The sequence below is a fragment of the Salmo trutta genome, chromosome 1 (genome assembly GCF_901001165.1).
Source record: "Salmo trutta chromosome 1, fSalTru1.1, whole genome shotgun sequence".
Classification (NCBI taxonomy): Eukaryota; Metazoa; Chordata; class Actinopteri; order Salmoniformes; family Salmonidae; genus Salmo; species Salmo trutta.
The window spans coordinates 43110837-43135707 of NC_042957.1; the positions used below are offsets into that span (position 1 = coordinate 43110837).

The 24871-nt window shown below is 40.8% G+C and overlaps 1 protein-coding gene across 1 annotated transcript in view; it reads left to right on the forward strand.

Moving 5' to 3' along the window:
• LOC115196407 (corticotropin-releasing factor receptor 1) overlaps positions 1-24606 on the forward strand; it is a 192767-nt gene extending 168161 nt beyond the window's left edge. Inside the window, exons 8-14 of the mRNA XM_029757219.1 lie at positions 2120-2273; positions 2392-2452; positions 4226-4298; positions 5545-5630; positions 8943-9081; positions 9345-9386; positions 22598-24606. Of these exons, the coding sequence (XP_029613079.1) occupies positions 2120-2273; positions 2392-2452; positions 4226-4298; positions 5545-5630; positions 8943-9081; positions 9345-9386; positions 22598-22738 (696 nt within the window). The 3' untranslated portion in view covers positions 22739-24606. The remainder of the gene's footprint in view (positions 1-2119; positions 2274-2391; positions 2453-4225; positions 4299-5544; positions 5631-8942; positions 9082-9344; positions 9387-22597) is intronic.
• The last annotated feature ends 265 nt before the right edge of the window (positions 24607-24871 follow it).

Below are 24871 nucleotides of genomic sequence, written 5' to 3' on the forward strand. Positions count from 1 at the left end.
TTTGATTGTGACCCAAGACCCACTGTGACCCCTTATTTTGATTGTGACCCTGCATGACAATGAGGAGTTCTCGTCTAAGCCTCTAGTCTTACATTTGTTAGGGAATTTTCATGAAACTACTATAGTTAAACACTTAGACAACACATTCATCACAGGCCTTCAGAGATGGACTTTGCTACTTTTGAATAAACGCCAAACGGGGGCATCTCCCCCCTCCTTCCGAACTGATATCATCGCCCAATGAGTTGTCTCTCATCCGTCTTCAGAGAGAGACAGACTGACAGATCTCCTGTCTCATCTCCCAGCTGTAGACACCTAGTCCAGACTCCCCCAAGTGCCATTATCTGACTCTCTCAATCCAAAGTAACTCCCAAGTGACTCTCAATGATCTGGTCTCATTGTTTGTCAAAGAAGACAGAGATTGAAGTGTTAAAAGTGGCATACAGATGTGTACTATCTTAAGTTGACCAGTTTCTCACAGCATGAAAATAATCCTGCAGCAGCAGAGAATGTGAATTATTATGTGAATTTTAATTAATGAACATTTTTGTAGGTGTTGATAAATGTTTCTTTAGGACAAATAGTTTTACATGTCAAAGTGGAAATTGCTAACTTTAGAACCATTTTTAATCCTCAAATACACTACAATTAGCATTTTCTGCTGCGCAACAGAGTGATCAAATTAAGATAGCACATCTACATTGACTTTGGATTTGTTGAGGGGTATAGTGTAGGATCCTACAGTGTAGGATGACTCAGACTGACGTAGGCCATGGGAATGCAGTTTAACAAGTAATGCAGGGGGTCAAATCTGCGTTTCTTAAACTGCTGCAGTGACCTTTGTTTGCCAAACATCTGCCTAAGAACCAGTTCCAAATTGGAAACATTCAGAAAGTCCTTTTGTCACTACTCAGAGCATGATAGAGACGCTCAAACAAGCTGCATATGTTAAATAAGGATCGCACGGTGGAGTTTCACTCACAGGTTGAGTGTTTTTTAGAGAGACTACTCACTGGGCACACACTGGTTGAAATGTTGTTTCCACATCATCTCAAATTAAATTACATTGAACCGACGTGAAATATAGACGTTGAATTGACGTCTATATATATAGGGGAGAACAGGGACAAAACTAACACTTCATTTTTCAGAGGTTGATAGAGCTAGAGATACCATATTTTATGACAAACAACGTATACAGGTCCTCTACCGTTAACAACTGTAATTTCATTTCTGTAGTAAATTAGTTGAAATTAAATAGACCAAGAATAGAAATACCACAACGTTACTTTTTTCTACCTGCTGGTGGGAGTAACGCAACATTGGGAAGGAAGTAACAGCTGGCGAAAAGTGCGCAATATCTGTCTTATCTCCATGTTTTTGGTTTGTAATGCTCATTACTTTCAACAAATGTATTATCAGACATCATTTTTTGTTTGAGTCAATTTGAATAATTAATGCTGTAGGTTCATATTTTATGAAAATTAACCATGGGTCAACATCGCAATGTTGCACAACCACAATATTTTGCCTTACGATATTGATCAGACTAAAATGGGTTACATAATAGCTTTATTAACCATAATTTTCTTATCTCACTTTAATGGGAATGTAGTAGGAGATGTTTTTCACCCTTTTCAAAGACTATTCAAGCTTAAATCAAATCAAATCAAATTTAATTGGTCACATACACATATTTAGCAGACGTTATTGCGGGTGTAGCGAAATGCTTCTGTTTCTTGCTCCGACAGTGCAGTAATATCTAACAATATACAACAATGCACACAAATCTACCTCTGCCCTGTGTTACTTTCCTCCCTGCTCTCCCCGATAAGCTTAAGCTTCAGATGCAGCCCCGCCTTACTCCTACTCGATCTCATCACATGTCCATAAAGAACCAGGGCTGCATCCGGAATGGAACCCTATTCCCTATACAGTGCACTACTTTTGACAAGGGCCTACAGGGCACCATTTCAGACGCAGGCCAGATCATTTTTCCAATAGGCAATAATCCCCTAAAGAATGAGGAGAGGAACCAGTGGTGCCTTTACTGCTCTCACTTTTATAGTTTTACTAGCCTGAATCTTTTTTGTTATTCTTTCCTTCCTCTCTATAAAAGTTGTGGTGCCGGCTGGTCACGGCAGCCTATAACTATTTCCACGTAACAAACTTCTTCTGGATGTTTGGGGAGGGCTGCTACCTGCATACAGCCATCGTGCTCACCTACTCCACGGACAAGCTACGCAAGTGGATGTTCATCTGCATTGGGTGGTGTGAGTAGCCTACACTTAGTGAATCAAAGGAAAGACAGATGTGCATTGATTTATTAATTTGACTGATCACAAAGAATGCAAGTCAACTGTAACAGAGACCATGTGTGATGTTTTACAGGTATCCCTCTTCCAATCATCATTGCATGGGCCATTGGCAAGCTTTACTACGACAACGAAAAGTAAGTAAAAAATGGATTCTTTCTCATTCTCTCTATCTCTATTTATGCCCCTGTGTAATCCATTTTGTCTTTGGAATCAGGCAACAATCTTGTCCATGTCTAGCTCCCCTCAGACCCATCGGAGTGATAATTGTGGTGGATGAGAGATGGATGTCACCCAATCATCTCCTTAACTTTCTGCATTAAACGATCGATTCATCCTCATTTTAAGGTAGTCTTGGTGAACCTATAACCTATAATTGAGTCTTGTCTAGGTGGCAGAACATTGCGATTTCCCCTCAGATAGGCCAGCTGCAAAGTCAAATTGGCTATATTGTAAAAATTCATGAAAACAAAAATTGCCTTTTTGGTTTTAATTTAAGGTTAGGGTTAAGCATTCGGGCTAGCAGTGTGGTTAAGGTTAGGATTAAGGATAGGGTTAGGTTTAAAATCCGATTTTGGGACTTTGTGGCTGTGCCAGCTAGCAACCACTCTGCAGAGCTGTCTCCAGAATAAGATTCATGATGAAAAACGCTAACGCTAACGCTAACTGTCATTAGAGCATTAGTGTGTGAAGATCCCATTGATGATACATGGTGACACATCAGATAAGATAAATCATTTGTTGAGCTCAAAAGATACGTACCTGCAATCAGTTATCACTGGGCAGTCAAAAGCTCTCCGCTGTCAAAGATGTAACTCTGATTTAAATGCTTTTTTTTATAGCAAGGCACTTCATCATAACTCAGTGGCCTTGTGGTTAGTGTCCACCCTTAGATTGCAAGGTTGGGAGTTTAATCATCAGCTGAATCATACCAAAGACTTTAAAGATGGGACCTGATGCGTCTCTGCTTTGCACTCAGCATTAAGGAGATTTAGCGGCCAAAGCCGTGGGAAGTAGGGGTGCTGAGGGTGCTGCAGCACCCCCTGATAAATCTGAAAAAAAGGAAAAATATTTTTATTTTGAAAAATAGTGCACTGGGCCTTTAATAGTCTTGTATTAGCGGACCAATATAGCCAGTCTAACAGTCTGCAGCGTGGGTAAGACTGTATCCCTCCCCCCCTTCGAAGAAAGAAATCGCAGCACCCCCACCCTACTTCCCGCTTCTATGGGTAAGGCCCTGAGACAGACTAGTGTTCTGTCCGGGGGTGTATTTCATTATTGCTACAACAGGAATCTGACAGTTTCCACTGAATCACATCGGAGTGTCTCGCTTACACAAGGGTTGTCCACTCTCCGAAACCTGTTAGCTTGTTTTCATAATGCTCAGCGGGACGAAAACAAACTTCTATCCAGCCACAGTTCTCCCTAAGCCTTCTGCTTTTTTCACCATGTGCTCTTTCCTTCTCTCTCTCTCTCTCTCGCTCTCTCTACCTCTCCCTCTCCCTGATGCCAACAAGGAGAAGACAGAACAAATTAATAATTCCCTCCACTGAATTGAGTCTGTAGAATGAGTGAATCTGGAGCACCTCATCCCCTTGGAGAGTGTCTACTTTTCCTTTTTTCCTCCCTTTGTTTTTACAGCAGGATTCTTTGTTTTAGGTGTTTTCTGTTGCTAGAGAGGAGTGCTGTACTTTACCAAGGCCTCTCTTGTTCTCTGCCAGTACTGGCTTTGATAGGCTATGCCCTCTCACTCACCTCTGATATCAATTAATAATGCTCGTTTTTATCAACAATAAAAAAATTGTTGGCAAAGGTCCCGCAGTCTGCTTTGTCATGGAATAAATGTGATTGGTTGACCTTCTGACATCGGCCAGTATGATTGGCTCAACTCTCTGTGTTCTAAATTGCAGGTGCTGGTTTGGGAAGAAGGCAGGAGTGTACACAGATTACATCTACCAGGGCCCAATGATCCTGGTGTTGCTGGTAAGACAGTGTTACACAATCCTTTTCACATTTCTCCATATTTCTCCTCCTTGTATAGACATTTATAGACATCGTGTTCTAGCTTTGTCCTTGTTAGGTTTTCCTACATCCATGACCAGGCTCTTCCCCTTTACACTTTCCCTCTAACTGTGTTTTTATTTACAGCACCGTGCAGGTAGGAAAACTGCCAAAATAACATTACTGTTCACTCAAGCAGAAATTGTGTTTCGAGGTCAAGTAATTGCTTCAAAACAAACAGTAATTAACATTCGATGGTGTGTGAACTTTATACCGCAGCCTTCCAACGTACACACTCACGCACATGCTGTAATACCATCATGTGAAGCTATTTGAACGACGTGACACCTGCTACACATACGCAGAACTGACTGGGTCATTTGGTATGAATATGATGTATGAGGAATATATATGAGTAGTATATGATTTGCAGCATGCTAAACTGTAACTGTTTTAGCTCAGCATAACTATCTTAACACATATCCCCTTAAGCAAGTTTAAATATGTGAGCTATTTTCTCATGCCTTCTCCCTACATAACTCAGATACTCACACAGAGTTGGAACACGATTTAAAATATCATACAACTAGCAGGCTATATTTTAATGTAAAAAATGTATTTGATTGATGTTCCCTTAAAACCGCAGTCAATCATCCTAAGACCTTTACTCGTTGTTTTGGCAGATGGTTTTCATTTGATATTTATTAGTTTGCTCAGAATTATGTTGGAGAATTCTGTTTGAGATGCAGCATTCATTGCACATAAAAGTAGCACGGTCAAAAGTTTGGACACACCTACTCATTTCAGGGTTTTTCTTTATTTTTACTATTTTCTACATTGTAGAATAAGAGTGAAGACATCAAATCTATGAATTAACACATACGGAATCATGTAGTAACCAAAAAAGTGTTAAACAAAATAAAATGTATTTGAGATTTGAGATTCTTCACAGTAGCCACCCTTTGCCTTGATGACAGCTTTTCCCAAGTGTTTGTCTTTCCCATGCAGATTTAACAGATTTATAATCTATACCACTCAGTAAAAATGCAGAGATTGCAAAAAAGTTTTTTTATAGACTTTATTTGGCACCGGTCTCCTAGCATCACTTAAAGCCCAATACAGTTATTTCCAGCACAGACAAATATTGTTTTATTAAGTGTTTCTCTCTCATAACTGACCAATTTAAATTCTGACCAGTTCTAAATTCTTATTTTCTCTCTGTTTTCAGATCAACTTTATATTCCTCTTCAACATTGTGAGAATCCTCATGACCAAGTTGAGAGCCTCCACCACCTCAGAGACAATACAGTACAGGTGAGCCAGGACCAGGGCCCCAAATTCCCTTTACAGTGCATTACTTTTGAACTTTTACCCCATAGGTAGTGCTTCACATTTTATTGTGTTACAAAGTGGGATTAAGATGTATTTAATTGTTATTTTTTTGTCAACTATCTAGACTATCTACATGTTAAAGTGGAATAATTGTTTGATTTTATAAAAATAAAATACTAATATATCTTGATTAGATAAGTATTTACCCCCCTGAGTCAATACATGTTAGAATCACCTTTGGCAGCGATTACAGCTGTGAGTCTTCTTGGGTAAGTCACATAAGATGAAATCAAATCAAATGTATTTATGTAGCCCTTCATACATCAGCTGATATCTCAAAGTGCTGTACAGAAACCCAGCCTAAGAGCTTTGCACACCTGTATTGTACAATCGTTGCCCATTATTATTTTCTAAATTCTTCAAACACTGTCAAGGTGTTGGGGATCATGGCTAGACAGCAATTTTAAAGTCTTGGCATAGATTTTTAAGCAGATTTTAGTCAAAACTGTAACTTGCCCACTCAGTAACATTCACTGTCTTCCTGGTAAGCAACTCCAGTGTAGATGTGGCTTTGTATTGTAGGTTCCTGTACTGCTGAAAGGTCAATTCCTCTCCCAGTGTCTGGTGTAAAGCAGACTGAAGCAGGTGTTCCTCTTGGATTTTTTGCTTAGCTCCATCCCAGTCTTTGCCGATGTCAAGCATACCCATACCATGATGCAGCCACCACCATACTTGAAAATAAGGAGGCAGTTATTCAGTAATGTGCTGTGTTGGATTTCCTGTAAACATAAGGCTTTGCATTTAGGCCAAAAGTGTATTCCTTAGCAGTGTTTTGTTAATTCATTTTTTTTGTATGACTTTTCTGCCTTGTTGCATACATATGCATGTTTTTTATATTTGAATTCTTCTTTTCACTCTGTCATTTAGGTAATTATTGTGGAGTCACAACAAGCTGCCACACACTTTCTAGGGAGTTTTTCCTAGCCACCGTGCTTCTACACCTGCATTGCTTGCTTGCTTGCTCGCTGTTTGGGGTTTTAGGCTGGGTTTTTGTACAGCACTTTGAGATATCAGCTGATGTAAGAAGGGCTATATAAATATATTTGATTTGAATGTTGTAGTTTTCTCCCATCACAGCCATTGAACTCTGTAGCTGTTTTAACATCACCAATGGCCTCATGGTGACATCCTTAGGCAGTTTCCTTCCTGTCCTGCACCTCAGTACAGAAGGACTGGGAAGTTTAATACATCATCCACAGCATAGTTATTAACCTGACCATGCTTAAAGATATATTCAATGTCTGATTTGTTAGTGTTACCCATCTACCATCTGCCCTTCTTTATGAGGCTTTTGAAAAGCTCCCTGGTCTTTGTAGTTGAATACGTGCTTGAAATGTAATACTTGACTGAGAGACATTACAGATGCTGTATGTATGGGGGACAGAGGAAGGGGTAGTCATAAAAAAATGTCAACCCCTATTAGTCCATATAACTTATATTATTTGTTAAGCCAAATTTTACTTCTGAACTTATTTAGGCTTGCCTAAACAAAGCGGGTGAATACTTATGCAATGACTATATTTTAATTATTACATTTTTATTAACTTGTAAACATTTGTCGAATTTTCTTATTAATGATAAAAATACAATTACATCAGTTTCAATCCCACTTTGTAAAGCAATAAAATGTGAAAACAATTGAAGGGGGTGTAGACTTTCTATAGGCAGTAGGGATTGGGAAGTATATCCAGGGTCAGCTGGGGCAGCAACCTGTCTGGTTGAGTTGCAGTAATTGATTGTTGTGTTGAGGCAGGTGGGGTGGGAGTGGGAGCGTGTGTGCATGTGCACGAGCACGTGTGTGTGTGTGTGGCTGCATCATCAGAAACCATCACACCCTTCACAGCTACTGTACACCAGCTCCTTAGATTTCCACAACCGGCTAACACAACACACCATGCTGACTATTCACAAGCAAAAATTTTCACACCTTTTTTATTGGTACTGTAAGATCAGACAGTTTGACTGACTCCTTGGATAATGAAACCAGTCACAGATGCTGCATGGGGTCATCTGACTGGAAAATAGCCAAGCAAATATCCTCGCTCATTATTGTAATTTAATGGAGTCATTTGTCAATCACACTTCTTATTGAGCAAATTCAATTTGTTCTCACTAATGTGATTTTAAAGGCTACGTTCGTTACCCTTCAGCTAGCTTTCAGCCTGCCTTATTATCTATATAGTGCAGTACTTTTAACCAGGGCCGGCCATGGTCAAAAGTAGTGCACTATGTAGGGAATAGGGTGCCATTTTGTGTCTCTCGTGCCATTGAGCCTCAGCTAGTGCTCCTCTATTGAACTCTGCTGGTCAGCACTTCACTTGTGATTAATAATATGCCGATGGATGAGAAGCCAGTATGACCTAGAACATAACCTTGTCCTCATACATTAACCCCTAGGTGTGCCGTATAGCTGGTATGCACCACAGCAATGCACTTCCACTGTTATTCAACTGGGAGTTGGATGAATTGAAAGAATTTGTCAGTGTCACATTACTTTAGGCTATGCGTCAGTATAGATGAGATGGCAATACGGCAACATGCTAGCTCTGACAGCGCTGGGTAACATTTTCTGCAGCTGACATCGAGGTCTCTCTGCATGCAGGTGATGGGCACAGCTGCCACACACTCTTTCACAGGTGCGAGAGCGCCGTGGTGTGGCAGAGGATGACACACACGCACACAGGCATTCACACGGCATACACATGGCATACACGGCACGCGCGCACACACACACACACAAAAGCACAAAACAAACACACAGCACATATATGTCTCATCATAGCAAGTTTAAGAACATAAATATGTTAACAGATCAATTAAATTGGGAGTTAATCATCTGCCTGTTATAGCGGACTATGAGGTATTGCAATATGCATGTGAACTGGCAACTGCTGCCATGGTTTGAATATGTAATCCCACACCCAGTGTGGAATCAAAGTAGTGAAGGAACTTGACAAACATTATCACTACCCTAGGTATATTGACACCATAAATCCAAACTACACACGCCAGTATTGTGAGTGCTCTCATGAACCATAAAATCACAGAACAGGAGAAAAAAAACTTGGCTGCCATTAGCAAATCAGTATTGACTCACTAGTTGTCTGGCAGGTCTATTTTAGCCATCTATTTGTGTTGCTAGTACGACTCTGTGTCTGTGTCTTATTGACTCTCTAGTTGGCGGCCAAGTCTTTATTTAATAATATGACTCTTGTGTTACTGTGTGTCCATCAGGAAAGCGGTGAAGGCCACTCTGGTGCTGTTGCCTCTCCTGGGCATCACCTACATGCTATTTTTTGTCAACCCAGGAGGGGAGGATGAGGTCGCCCAAATAGTCTTCATCTACTTCAACTCCATTCTGGAGTCTTTTCAGGTATGCCCAGGCCCAACAAAAAGTGTTATAAAGGGTTTGGGAACTTGTTTTATGCTGTTAACATTGAACATCTGAAGCTTATAACGACATAAAAAGAAAATGTGTGTGAAGGTGTAAAAAAAATATATGTAGGCTACAGTACAATGTAGTGCTGCTCATCTTATCTTCAATGTTCAACACTCTTTCTCTCTCCTCCCCCTCACCATCTCTTTATCTCTGTCTTCCCCCCTCTCGCCATCTTTCCCTCGGTCTCTGTCCTCCAGGGCTTTTTCGTGTCAGTGTTTTACTGCTTCCTGAACAGCGAGGTAAGCAGATTCATTTTTGTCCCATGATCCCCTACCGCTCACACTGTACCCATAATGCTTTTTTCTTTCCAATCCCTTCCTCCCCTTATCCCTACCTCCATCCCTCCTTTCTTTCCTCCCAGGACTATTGGAAACGTGTCCACTTGGCACCATTTCATGCAGAGCTAAAAATGCCCTAAAAATGTATTGTGTCATCTAAAATGCAAGCCAAGCAGCAGGCTTACCTTGGACATACAGATTGCCTCCACTGGACATCAGCATCAATAGGAACACAATGAGCTTCACCCTGGCCCAACTCATATGTCAGAGGCTGCATGGTGCCCTGAACAAAGGTAGAGCAGTATATACAGTGAGGGAAACAAGTATTTGATCCCCTGCTGATTTTGTACGTTTGCCCACTGACAAAGAAAGGATCTGTCTATAATTTTAATGGTAGGTTTATTTGAACAGTGAGAGACAGAATAACAACAACAAAATTCCAGAAAAACGCATGTCAAAAATGTTATAAATTGATTTGCATTTTAATGAGGGAAATCAGTATTTGACCCCCTCTCAGTCAAAAAGATTTCTGGCTCCCAGGTGTCTTTTATACAGGTAACGAGTTGAGATTAGGAGCACACTCTTAAAGGGAGTGCTCATAACCGCAGCTTGTTACCTGTAAAAAAGACCTGTCCACAGAAGCTATCAATCAATCAGATTCCAAACTCTCCACCATGGCCAAGACCAAAGAGCTCTCCAAGGATGTCAGGGACAAGATTGTAGACCTACACAAGGCTGGAATGGGCTACAAGACCATCATCAAGCAGCTTGGTGAGAAGGTGACAACAGTTGGTGCGATTATTTGCAAATGGAAGAAACACAAAATAACTGTCAATCTCCCTCGGCCTGGGGCTCCATGCAAGATCTCACCTCGTGGAGTTGCAATGATCATGAGAACGGTGAGGAATCAGCCCAGAATTACACGGGAGGATCTTATCAATGATCTCAAGGCAGCATAGTCACCAAGAAAACAATTGGTAACACACTACGCCGTGAAGGACTGAAATCCTGCAGCGCCCGCAAGGTCCCCCTGCTCAAGAAAGCACATATACATGCCCGTCTGAAGTTTGCCAATGAACATCTGAATGATTCAGAGGACAACTGGGTGAAAGTGTTGTGGTCAGATGAGACCAAAATAAAGCTCTTTGGCATCAACTCAACTCGCTGTGTTTGGAGGAGGAGGAATGCTGCCTATGACCCCAAGAACACCATCCCCACTGTCAAACATGGAGGTGGAAACATTATGCTTTGGGGGTGTGTTTCTGCGAAGGGGACAGGACAACTTCACCGCATCAAAGGGGCGATGGACGGGGCCATGTACCGTCAAATCTTGGGTAAGAACCTCCTTCCCTCAGCCAGGGCATTGAAAATGGGTCGTGGATGGGTATTCCAGCATGACAATGACCCAAAACTTACGGCCAAGGCAACAAAGGAGTGTCTCAAGAAGAAGCACATTAAGGTCCTGGAGTGGCCTAGCCAGTCTCCAGACCTTAATCCCATAGAAAATCTGTGGAGGGAGCTGAAGGTTCGAGTTGCCAAACGTCAGCCTCGAAACCTTAATGACTTGGAGAAGATCTGCAAAGAGGAGTGGGACAAAATCCCTCCTGAGATGTGTGCAAACCTGGTGGCCAACTACAAGAAACATCTGACCTCTGTGATTGCCAACAAGGATTTTGCCACCAAGTACTAAGTCATGTTTTGCAGAGGGGTCAAATACTTTTTTCCCTCACTGTAAGGAATAGGCTGCCATTTCAGATTTTCCTAAATGGATTTATCATAAAATGTTAATCGGTGAGCAACCTAAATCTCGCATGGGTTACAAAAGATTGCTTGCCCTAAAACGTGACAAATCCTTGGGAGAGCTGTGAAAGTTACCTTGCTACACAGCTTGACGTAAACATTGCAGTTACCTCTCAGCTATCCCATTCTCCCTGGAGCAATCTGTCTCAACTGGAGACTGCCCGTGTCATGTCTCATGGATCACTCATCCGAGTATTTTGGTTTATAAATGCATTTATTTTACCTCAGCATTACAAGGATTGTCAGGAAGGATGAAATGAAGCCTACACACTAACGCTGAGTAAAGTTCAATGTACGTTAGCATGACACCACTTAGAATGGTAGATATCTCCCACTGAGATGCAGTTACTTAGGGCAAAAGTGGCCACTCAATAGACATGTGCTGGCAGTTTGCTTAGCTTATCAACCTTTGTGTCTCCTGTTGGGTCACTAATGTTGAGCAGCTGCTAATTTGTTGCTCTCGATGGTAACATGGGAATACATCCAAAGGACAAATGGTGGAGTTCAGCGGTTGTTCAAATGTTATCATGAACGATCAGCGATCTGTGAAGCAAAGCCTGAGAGGACCGAATGTTTTTCTTCCTGCTTTTTTTCATCAATTACAAGGTAGGGAGAACCAGAGTAGTGCTAACCTCAGACATACAAGCACATGTTATTGACTAGCCTTCTCTGCTCTGATATTCTAGAAGTGCTGTTACTCAAGAAGTAGGAATGAGAGTAGAAAGAAGTGCCGTTTTATCCGTACCAGTCAGCCGCGGCCGACTTTTAGCATTCCTATCTAGTACAGCTCTCCTTTACGCTCACACAGTGCAAGCTCGGCTAATGACCTAACTGATATTAATGCTAACCAACTGCACTGAAATCATGATGAGGGATTAACCTTCTCTCTTCTCCAGAATCGTCTTTTAACCTCTATGGGCTAGGTGGCACCAAATCGTCCCACCTACGTAACAGCCAGTTGAATCCTGTGGCGCGATTTTCAAAACCTTTGAAATGCTATTACTTCAATTTCTCAAACATATGACTATTTTACAGCTATTTAAAGACAAGACTCTCGTTAATCTAACCACACTGTCCGATTTCAAAAAGGCTTTACAACGAAAGCAAAACATTAGATTATGTCAGCAGAGTACCCAGCCAGAAATAATCAGACACCCATTTTTCAAGCTAGCATATAATGTCACAAAAACCCAAACCACAGCTAAATGCAGCACTAACCTTTGATGATCTTCATCAGATGACACACCTAGGACATTATGTTATACAATACATGCATGTCTGTTCAATCAAGTTCATATTTATATCAAAAAACAGCTTTTTACATTAGCATGTGATGTTCAGAAAAAGCATACCCCCCGCAAACGTCCGGGGAATTTACTAACAATTTGCTAAATTACTCACGATAAACGTTCACAAAAAGCATAACAATTATTTTAAGAATTATAGATACAGAACTCCTCTATGCACTCGATATGTCCGATTTTAAAATAGCTTTTCTGATGAAGCACATTTTGCAATATTCTAAGTACATAGCCCAGCCATCACGGCTAGCTATTTAGACACCCACCCAGTTTAGCCTTCACCAAAATCATATTTCCTATAAGAAAAATGGTCTTCCTGTTCTTCGTCAGAATGCACTCCCAGGACTTCTACTTCAATAACAAATGTAGGTTTGGTCCCAAATAATCCATTGTTATGTTCCATCAGCGACGTTTTGTTCGTGCGTTCTAGACACTATCAGAATGGTAAATCACGGTCGTGCGCATGGCGCATAACGTGACAAAAAAATTCTAAATATTCCATTACCGTACTTTGAAGCATGTCAACCGCTGTTTAACTTGTTGGGACTAGGGGGCAGTATTGAGAATTTTGGAAAAAATATGTGCCCATTTTTAACTGCCTCCTACACCAACTCAGAAGCTAGAATATGCATATTATTGTTCAGGTTTGGATAGAAAACACCCTAAAGTTTCTAAAACTGTTTGAATGGTATCTGTGAGTATAACAGAACTCCTATGGCAGGCAAAAACCTGAGAAGGTTTCATGCAGGAAGTACCCTGTCTGACAAGGTGTTGTTGTTCTTGCTTCTGTTTATTGAAGAGTCAGGATCTTAGCTGTAACGTGACAATTCCTAGGGCTCCAATAGGCTCTCAGAACCCGGGAAAAACCTGAACGATGACGAGGCAGCCTCAGGCTGAAACACAGAATCCCCTTTTCCAAGTGTCACATCAGAGGACAATAGAATTAGGCGCGTGTGTGATTCGCCCCCGTGGAGTATTTTCTTTCGGCTGTTTAGCTAATTGCAGATTCCCGGTCGGAATATTATCGCTTTTCTACGAGATAAATTGCATAAAAATTGATTTTAAACAGCGATTGACATGCTTCGAAGTACGGTAATGGAATATTTAGACATTTTTTGTCACGTTCTGCGCCATGCGCACGACCGTGATTTACAATTCTGATAGTGTCTAGAACGCACGAACAAAACGCCGCTGTTTAGATATAACGATGGATTATTTGGGACCAAACCTACATTTGTTATTGAAGTAGAAGTCCTGGGAGTGCATTCTGACGAAGAACAGGAAAGGTAAGACCATTTTTCTTATAGTAAATATGATTTTGGTGAAGGCTAATCTTGCCGGGTGTCTAAATAGCTAGCCCTGTGATGCCGGGCTATGTACTTAGAATATTGCAAAATGTGCTTCATCCGAAAAGCTATTTTAAAAAAAATCGGACATATCGAGTGCATAGAGGAGTAATGTATCTATAATTCTTAAAATAATTGTTATGCTTTTTGTGAACGTTTATCGTGAGTAATTTAGCAAATTGTTAGTAAATTCCCCGGAAGTTTGCGGGGGGTATGCTTTTTCTGAACGTCACATGCTAATGTAAAAAGCTGTTTTTTGATATAAATATGAACTTGATTGAACAGACATGCATGTATTGTATAACATAATGTCCTAGGTGTGTCATCTGATGAAGATCATAAAAGGTTAGTGCTGCATTTAGCTGTGGTTTGGGTTTTTGTGACATTATATGCTAGCTTGAAAAATGGGTGTCTGATTATTTCTGGCTGGGCACTCTCCTGACATAATCTAATGTTTTGCTTTCGTTGTAAAGCCTTTTTGAAATCGGACAGTGTGGTTAGATTAACGAGAGTCTTGTCTTTAAATAGCTGTAAAATAGTCATATGTTTGAGAAATTGAAGTAATAGTATTTCAAAACGTTTTAAAAATCGCGCCACAGGATTCAACTGGCTGTTACGTAGGTGGGACGAATTCGTCCCGCCGGTCCAATAGAGGTTAAAATCAATTTTTATGCAATTTATCTCGTAGAAAAGCGATAATATTCCGACCGGGAATCTGAGTGTCTGTAAACTGAGGGAAAAACCGAAAGACGGGGGCGGGGCAGGTCACGCGCCTAAGCCTTTGTCCTCTGATAGACCACTTAGCAAAAGCTCTCATGTGTTTCAGCCAGGGCTTTGAATTACGTCATTCAGGTTTTTCCCGGGCTCTGAGAGCCCATTGGAGACGTGGGACGTGTCACATAACAGCAGAGATCCTGAGTTTTTGGAAGAGATGTCAAAGAAAGCAAATAAATGGTCAAACAGGCCACTTCCTGTAAAGGAATCTCTCAGGTTTTTGACTGCCAAATGAGTTCTGTTATACTCACAGACACCATTCAAACAGTTTTAGAAACTTTAGGGTGTTTTCTATCCATATCTAATAAGTATATGCATATTCTAGTTACTGGGTAGGATTAGTAACCAGATTAAATCGGGTACATTTTTTTATCCGGCCGTGTAAATACTGCCCCCTAGCCCCAACAGGTTAATAACTCCTATGCTGCTGGGAGACCCCTTGAAGCAATACACACAACCCTGACTCTAATGACAGACTTAGAGCATGCTGATAGGGGAAAACCTAGTCTAGCCAAAACAAAGATGTAATCAACTTGTGCTAACCTCACTAGCAGGGAGAAAATGGATCCGTCGGGTATCTAAGCGTGTAATCCTGAGTAAAAACCCCTGTGTGAAAAGACTAAGCAATACCTGGATTATGGTGGTAGTTATGGTGTATTTGTTAAATATTCCAGAGTCCGGACGGAGTCTTTTTGTAGTGTGTTTCAAAGCCACTAGACCCCACAAGCTGATGGACATATTGAATGTCCTGACATGTATTGAATCCCATGAAAACTAAGTGGTGGTCAGAGTAAAACGTTCTCAGAACCCCCCTGCAACCAAAAAATAAACGTTCCCAGAATAGGCAACATGTTCACTTCTGTTCTCAGAACGTTTAAAAAAAACTTTAAGTTTTACCGGTCAGAAAACATATGGCTTCCTTCCCACATCCAGTGTGAAACCAAAAACATATATTCCTACAACACATGATTCCACATGTAAAAGGTTATGTGATCCGTACCAGTCATGGTGTTTGCAACGCCAGCATGGTGTTTGCAACGCCAGGGTTGTGGGTTCGATTCCCACTGGGGTTCGATTCCCACAGGGGGCCAGTATGAAAAAAAATAAATAAATAAATAAATAAATAAATAAAAAGTATGAAATGTATGCATTCACTACTGTAAGTCACTCTTGATAAGAGCGTCTGCTAAATGACTAAAATGTAATGTAAAAATGTGATCACGTGAAAATCCACGTGAAACTTCGTGAAATATCATCACGTGAAGCGTTCCAAAACCACATTGAAATGTCACATTTGAAATCCTGTGATTTTCAAAGTGAAATCATGCTTTTACCACTGAGCAGTATTTCAAACAATAATTTCTCTGGCGACTTCTTAGCTTTCCATAATTGCCTTCTTTAAAAACGGGTTCTTTTCAAATGTTAATGGATTGACACTCATGGCAGGCTGTGTGTAAGATTGTCAACTTGTCAGGACAATAGGCCAGTTTATTTTTAACGCCAACCCACGCACAAGAAAAAGAGCAGGCCAAACTCCCAGCCTAGCCTATACTACAGTAATCACCTCTAACCTTATGGGAATAAATGTGAAACTCATATTTGAGTAGAGCTGACATTTACCTACAGTAACCTGTGAATAATTATAGAGTAGTGCAAAACGGTACATCAAAGCCACATACTGTTATTAGACCAACACGGGTTCTTAAACTTTTCCAGCCTAGGACCTTTTCCAAAGGGCTGGAGTACAGAGCCAAAACAAAACAAATGTGTCACTGTCCCAATACTTTTGGAGCTCACTGTACGATATAAAACATATGATTAGAATGGAACGCACAGGAAACTGCAGTAATATTGAAAGTTTTATGTCATACAAAATAACGCCATATCTCTTATGAAATTCTGGAATTGGTTACCTCAGTGAACTGAAGGTAGCTATTCATCTCAGTTTGTATCTGTTGTTCTGCTAATTTTCTTCTGAGTTTATTTATTTAGTTTATATTCATTCAACTCTATACCTTTTCACACATATTACCACCTTTTTCTTTGTTGTCATTAAACTGACAACAGTAATAGACAAAAACACTCAGTGGAGGATTATAGGCACTATCGTTGGAGTATACACAGTCACACACATTCACTTACACATGCATTCATGCATTCACTAATGCCACAATCTCCGTCTTGGTTGGCATTTTTAAATGGATCCATTGTGCTTCCCAAGCTAGGTTTCCATCCAATTTGTGACAGATTTTCATGCGGATATTCTAAAATCAACGTAAAAAATATGGTAATTTTCCCACCAGAGCTGTGTTTCCATCAAACTGACTTGTTGCAGATAAAAAGCACTGCATCTTGACATAGTGCACATAAAAACACTTAGTCATATAACTTTTTATTTACAGAATAAAACCAAAAGTTCTATGTGTTTCCATCCTAGTTTTATCTCTGATGATGGTTTTGGCAGAAAAAGTTGGCGATAAACAGCAAATGTGCCCACTTGGCACGTACAGTTGAATTCGGAAGTTTACATAGACCTTAGCCAAATACATTTAAACTCAGTTTTTCACAATTCCTGACATTTAATCCCAGTAAAACTTCCTTGTTTTAGGTCAGTTAGATCACCACTTTATTTTAAGAATATGAAATGTCAGAATACTAGTAGAGAGAATGATTTCAGATTTTATTTCTTTCATCACATTCCCAGTGGGTCAGAAGCTTACATACACTCCATTAGTATTTGGTAGCATTGTCTTTAAATTGTTTACCTTGGGTCAAACGTTTTGGGTAGCCTTCCACAAGCTTCCCACAATAAGTCGGGTGAATTTTGGCCCATTCCTCCTGACAGAGCTGGTGTAACTGAGTCAGGTTTGTAGGCCTCCTTGCTTGCACACGCTTTTTCAGTTCTGCCCACACATTTTCAATGGGATTGAGGTCAGGGCTTTGTGATGGCCACTCCAATGCCTTGACTTTGTTGTCCTTAAGCCATTTTGCCACAACTGTCACGGTAATCATAGGATTGAGACCAAAACGCAGCGGGTATATGTACACTCATCTTCTTTTATTTGGACAAAGAAGGGAAACCAAAAACAAACACGTATACAAAAACACAACGACGATAGACAGTCCTGTAAGGCATAACGCTAAACACAGAAATAACCTCCCACCCAGTGACAGGTGAAAACAGGCTCCCTAAGTATGACTCTCAATCAGCAACAACGATGTACAGCTGTTCCTGATTGAGTGTCATACCAGGCCAACACAGAAATACAAAACTAGAACAGCCCCTAGAAATACAAACACAAGAACATACCCAACACCCCGGAACACATACATCAAATACCCCCTCTACATCGACACTTACACCAATAAACCCCAGAAACACTCTACACAAAATATCCCTCTATCTAAACCCATACACAAAACCATGAAAACAAATACCCTCTGCCACGTCCTGACCAAACTACAATAACAAATAGACCCCTTTACTGGTCAGGACGTGACAACTTTGGAAGTATGCTTGGGGTCATTGTCCATTTGGAAGACCCATTTGCAACCAAGCTTTAACTTCCTGACTGATGTCTTGAGATGTTGCTTCAATATATCCACAAAGCATCATGAAGCAGGAAAATTATCTATTTTGTGAAGTGCACCAGTCCTTCCTGCAGCAAAGAACCCCCACAACATGATGCTGCCACCTGCATGCTTCACAGTTGGGATGGTGTTCTTCGGCTTGCAAGCCTCCCCCTTTTTCCTCAAAACATAACGATGGTCATTATGTCCAAACAGTTCTATTTTTGTTTCATAAGACCAGAGGACATTTCTCTAAAAAGTACAATCTTTGTCCCAATGTGCAGTTGCAAACCGTAGTCTGGCTTTTTTTTGGAGCAGTGGCTTCTTCCTTGCTGAGCGGCCTTTCAGGTTATGTCGATATAGGACTCGTTTTACTGTGAATATAGATACTATTGTACCTGTTTCCTCCAGCATCTTCACAAGGTCCTTTGCTGTTGCTCTGGGATTGATTTGCACTTTTCGCACCAAAGTACGTTCATCTCTAGGACACAGAACGCGTCTCCTTCCTGAGCGGTATGATGGCTGCGTGGTCCCATGGTGTTTATGCTTGTGTACTATTGTTTGCACAGATGAACGTGGTACCTTCAGGCGTTTGGAAATTGCTCCCAAGGATGAACCAGACTTGTGGAGGTCTACAATTCTTTTCTGAGGTCTTAGCTGATTTCTTTTGATTTTCCCATAATGTCAAGCAAAGAGGCACTGAGTTTGAAGGTAGGCCTTGAAATACATCCACAGGTACACCTCCAATTGACTCAAATGATGTCAATTAGCCTGTCAGAAGCTTCTAAAGCCATGACATCATTTTCTGGAATTTTCCAAGCTGTTGAAAGGCACAGTCAACGTAGTGTATGTCAACTTTTGACCCATTGGATTTGTGATACAGTGAATTATAAGTGAAATCATCTGTCTGTAAACAATTGTTGGTAAAATTACTTGATTCATGCACAAAGTAGATGTCCTAACCGACTTGCCAAAACTATAGTTTGTTAACAAGAAATTTGTGGAGTGGTTGAAAACGAGTTTTAATGACACCAACCTGAGTGTATGTAAACTTCCAACTTCAACTGTAGCTCTAGCCAACAGCTCGTAGATACAGCGTGGAGGGTAGATTAGAAGGTTCTGGATAAAACCAGAATAATTTTTATTTTTCAACTGGCAGCCAAGTATGGATAATCATGTCCCTACCATACAAATTAAGACCATCAATAGTTATTGGAAAGGAGCATCAAGCTCATTACCGTGCACTTTCACCACCTTGTGAAGTTAATAAACTGTTAATAATAAGCTAATAAACTGTGCATGCTTGACCAAGTCGCAGTGGGAGGACCACACAGCATAGCATAGCTTGAATGCAAGTTTACTTCAAAATGATGGTAGTATGTCAATATTTGCAGATAAAAGCTTTCTACTGCAATTATCACATTTTATTTCACAGACCATTAAAAAAATATCCCACGCATACAGTGGGGGAAAAAAGTATTTGATCCCCTGCTGATTTTGTACGTTTGCCCACTGACAAAAAAAGGATCCATCTATAATTTTAATGGTAGGTTTATTTGAACAGTGAGAGACAATAACAACAAAAATATCCAGAAAAACGCATGTCAAAAATGTTATAAATTGATTTGCATTTTAATGAGGGAAATAAGTATCTGACCCCCCCCCAATCAGAAAGATTTCTGGCTCCAAGGTGTCTTTTATACAGGTAAAGAGCTGAGATTAGGAGCACACTCTTAAAGGGAGTGCTCCTAATCGCAGCTTGTTACCTGTAAAAAAGACACCTGTCCACAAAAGCAATCAATCAATCAGATTCCAAACTCTCCACCATGGCCAAGACCAAAGAGCTCTCCAAGGATGTCAGGGACAAGATTGTAGACCTACACAAGGCTGGAATGGGCTACAAGACCATCGCCAAGCAGCTGGGTGAGAAGATGACAACAGTTGGTGCGATTATTTGCAAATGGAAGAAACACAAAATAACTGTCAATCTCCCTCGGCCTGGGGCTCCATGCAAGATCTCACCTCGTGGAGTTGCGATGATCATGAGAACGGTGAGGAATCAGCCCAGAACTATACGGGAGGATCTTGTCAATGATCTCAAGGCAGCTGGGACCATAGTCACCAAGAAAACAATTGGTAACACACTACGCCGTGAAGGACTGAAATCCTGCAGTGCCCGCAAGGTCCCCCTGCTCAAGAATACATTTACATTCCCGTCTGAAGTTTGCCAATGAACATCTGAATGACTCCGACGACAACTGGTGAAAGTGTTGTGGTCAGATGAGACCAAAATGGAGCTCTTTTGGCATCAACTCAACTCGCCGTGTTTGGAGGAGGAGGAGGAATGCTGCCTATGACCCCAAGAACACCATATCCACCGTCAAACGTTGGAGGTGGAAACATTATGCTTTGGGGGTGTTTTTCTGCTAAGGGGACAGGACAACTTCACCGCATCAAAAGGACAATGGATGGGGCCATGTGCCGTCAAATCTTGGGTGAGAACCTCCTTCCCTCAGCCAAGGCATTGAAAATGTGTCATGGATGGGTATTCCAGCATGACAATGACCCAAAACATACGGCCAAGGCAACAAAGGAGTGGCTCAAGAAGAAGCACATTAAGGTCCTGGAGTGGCCTAGCCAGTCTCCAGACCTTAATCCCATAGAAAATCTGTGGAGGGAGCTGGAGGTTCGAGTTGCCAAACGTCTGCCTTGAAACCTTAATGACTTGGAGAAGATCTGCAAAGAGGAGTGGGACAAAATCCCTACTGAGATGTGTGCAAACCTGGTGGCCAACTACAAGAAACGTCTGACCTCTGTGATTGCCAACAAGGGTTTTGTCACCAAGTACTAAGTCATGTTTTGCAGAGGGGTCAAATACTTATTTCCCTCATTAAAATGCAAATCATTTTATAACATTTTTGACATGCGTTTTTCTGGATTTTTTTGTTGTTATTCTGTCTCTCACTGTTCAAATTAACCTACCATTAAAATTATAGACTGATCATTTCTTTGTAAGTGGGCAAACGTACAAAATCAGCAGGGGATCAAATAATTTTTTCCCCCACTGTATAAGTTTTGTCAACATATTAGCTGTTTCCAGCAGGCCTGACTTTACATTTTTATCCAACGAACTTTACTCGAATAGAAAGGTTAGATGGAAACCTGATTACCGCCTCTTTTGTGTGAAAGGCTTCCAGTCTCTGAGAAAAGAGCGGGAAAGTGATTCCTTTTTCCATTTATCCATGAAATCACTCCAGCACTCCCACACTGTACTCAAACTGTAAGGCAGCTATTCTATCTACAATCATTAATATCCAGTTATTATTATTCTGTACTCCCTAATAAACACTCAAGGCTCTATTCGCAGACATAAACAAATGTCTTTACTGTGTTCACACCCCTACTGTACAGAGTCCTCATCCTCTGTGACATATTTCCTTCAATTCCATAGCCAACTGTGTGAAGTGTTCCAAAGGACCCTGCAGGGTATCACATGATAAGACAAAGTGAAAAGATAGAGCTGCTTGTTATTCTAGTTCTTTAGAAGCGGATGAAAAAACAATCACGTTGGCTTGGATTAAATATACTGTCATCTACAGGCGGACAGCTTCCCAGCCTGTGAGAATGTGATAGGCGTCTTATGTAATGCCTGTGTTTTAGTAGAATCATGGATACAAATATTATGCCTATGAGCGTTAATTGTCAAATACATAAACACTTTCCTGCTGAAGAAAGAGAATGTTATTCAAGATGTAGAAGCTCTATGGATCACACAGTGTCATGAATATAAGTTTAGAAGGGGAACAACCCGAACTTAGATTGATCTTTTCAGCATACTTAAACCAGGGAGCCAAAGAACATAGTGCTGCTTCTCCTCTGTAAACTAAATTATTAGTGAGAAAGGGGTCTGTACACTTATTCTTTGTTACATCCAGTCAAAGTTTGGGCTTCTAATGAGGTTAATAAGATCCAAAAGCAAATAAGGAAAGTAGTTCTCATCATGTCACTGACTTGTTATTAGAGAATACAGGCTGGTCTTTATGGTGTAGCACAAGTTCAGTGCCTTAAAAGCTTCTACCTCCCTCTTATTTTTAACCCCATGGTATTGTCCCAACACTGTCCTCCTCTTCTCCTTGGTTACCACAATTTGGAAATAGCATGAATGGGATAATATTTTAATTAGGTGAAAACAATTAAATGGAAACTTACTTAACCTGCCAGTTAACTATAAGTGGTATTCAATCAAACTGACATTGCTGATTATGTAGTTTCTGCGCTGAAATGTTACTTTAGTCAACAATTACACCGTCAGACCAACCAAAATCTATTTTTATTTTCTCTCTTTTTCTCCTCTCTCTTGCCCCCTATGCTATCCTCTCAGGTGCGTTCTGCGGTTAGGAAGAGATGGCACCGCTGGCAGGACAAGCATTCAATCAGGGCTCGAGTGGCGCGCGCCATGTCCATACCCACGTCGCCCACGAGGGTCAGCTTCCACAGCATCAAGCAGTCATCGGCTGTTTGAGGACCAACAAAACTCTGCTTTGGCTGAAAGCCCCCGTCTAATCTCTCACCGCCAACCACCCCTCCAACATGTCCACCACAGAGCACTTCTTTCCCCTCTTCTCTCCAAACCAACCGAGGGAAACAGCTACCGTGATGGTTCACACAGGGTACACTTGGTCTGTAAACACAAACCTCACAGACCCCCTCCCAGGGAACGGTGACCTCTGTAGTCTCTCGCCTGCTGATATATTGAGGTACGTTCGCTCAGTGCATTCTCTCTGAAAGCTACAGAGGGTCAGGATGACAATGGCCAAACAAAGTCATGTCAGGAGCTGACTCTTTGCCAAAGGCAGCACAGGCAATTGGAACAATCCCTGTGGCGTTGGCAGATTCAGTTGAGAGGTGACGTTTGATGTCAGATCAATGTTTTTCACCTGTTCGTCAGTAAATTTAGTGTTCTCTTACTGTTTTTTATTCTGCAAAATCCAGAAGTTGGAGTCCATATGGATGGAGTTGGAGTCCATAAAAATACTTTGAGAGTGGGAAGAAAATGGTACTGGGGCACGTGCTTGTATCAGTGTCAAATACATGATCCCTGTTGGACTGACCTGTTCAAGATCATAGACAAAACCATTTTATTCTTGTTCCTGTGCATGTTTTTATTTTCTGTGGAAACATTTTTGAACTTTGAGTTGGCTATGCTTGCTGGCGCTGCATCGCAAAGTGAATGACCGCCATGGACTATTCATTTCGGGTCTGTCCAGACTACTGTCTCTAGTAAACATTTTCCCTTTCCTTCCTTCTGGTTTTCTGATGGATTATTATCTTCATAGAGACCATGTTCCGATGTGAAATCTGTGACCTCTATTGAAGACGGATACCTTTCCCATTATCAACAACAACAACAACCAAGGCATTGTGCAAGCGGAAAAAGTGATGTGACATTATCCAACACTGTTACTAATGTGAATGAACTGTGAAATTTGGTACGCGCTGTCAAAATAATTTTCTGTTGAGTGAGGTTGTAAAAGGTGTTAATTTTCAACTGAATAAGCACTTTTATTTATTCCAAATTCCAAAATGACCAGAACCGTAATAAGACAACATCCACTTTAGCATAGCATTGTTAAAAGCCAGATTGGGAGAAATGCCAATTATTATTTAAAAATTGGGCTAGCTATGTTAAGGTCTGAGAGGAACATGGATGTTTTGGTTGATTCATCTCTGCAACTTGCGTAACTTATCTATACCAAATCCAGTGGGTACTGATAATACTTTGCTGAAATTCTGCAAATCCTTTTATCTTGAGCCACCCATTATGAAGGACCATAAAAATCTGATCCTCATTCCAACTCATTCCAGAACATAAAACCATTTATCAGATATTGTCATGCACAACTTTATTTTTGAATTACACATTAATAAGTCAAAGTAACTAGGAAAAGATGAACACAAGGTCTGGAAGATGATTGAGTGAATGCTGACTTGTGGTTTGTTCTGACAAAGGGGAATAGAGTGATGCATATTCAGATAGACATTGTCTAGACAGGACCTAGACAGGAGCAGTCTCAAATGTATTGCAATAGGATTCACATCTCTCTCTCTGAAAAATATTGTGGGAGCCCTCCCAAAAAGCTTGAAGCTTCAATCTCAGGGCTCAGAAAACCAGTTGGCTTCCACACACAAAACAGGATGAAACCAATTAAGACCAAAGTGTTACTGGGTGTTGTGAGAGCTATAATTCTCTCTCTCTCATATATATATATATATGAGAGGCAAGGACGGAAACTGGGACCAGCTGGGATTTGACTTAAAATGTTCCCCCGGCATAGCCGCGGGAAGTAGGGGTGCTGCAGCACCCCCTAATAAATCTACATTTTAAAAAAATATAACAAAAACAGTGAAAGCACCCCCACCCCAAAACATCTTCCTGCGGCCATGCCCCCAGGTCATAGTGCACAAACAGGGACAGAAAAAGTGATTGTTAATTCGCAGATTGTCGGTCTTGTTGGTTGTGTTCGTTGCTTTTATGTTTTTCTTTAGGGTTTGAAAGGCATAGAGTGCTGTTTTTCATGTATTTCTTCATACAGACTTTTGTGCTTATTTGGAACACAACTATATACAGTATTTTCAATGTCATGTCAACCCCAAA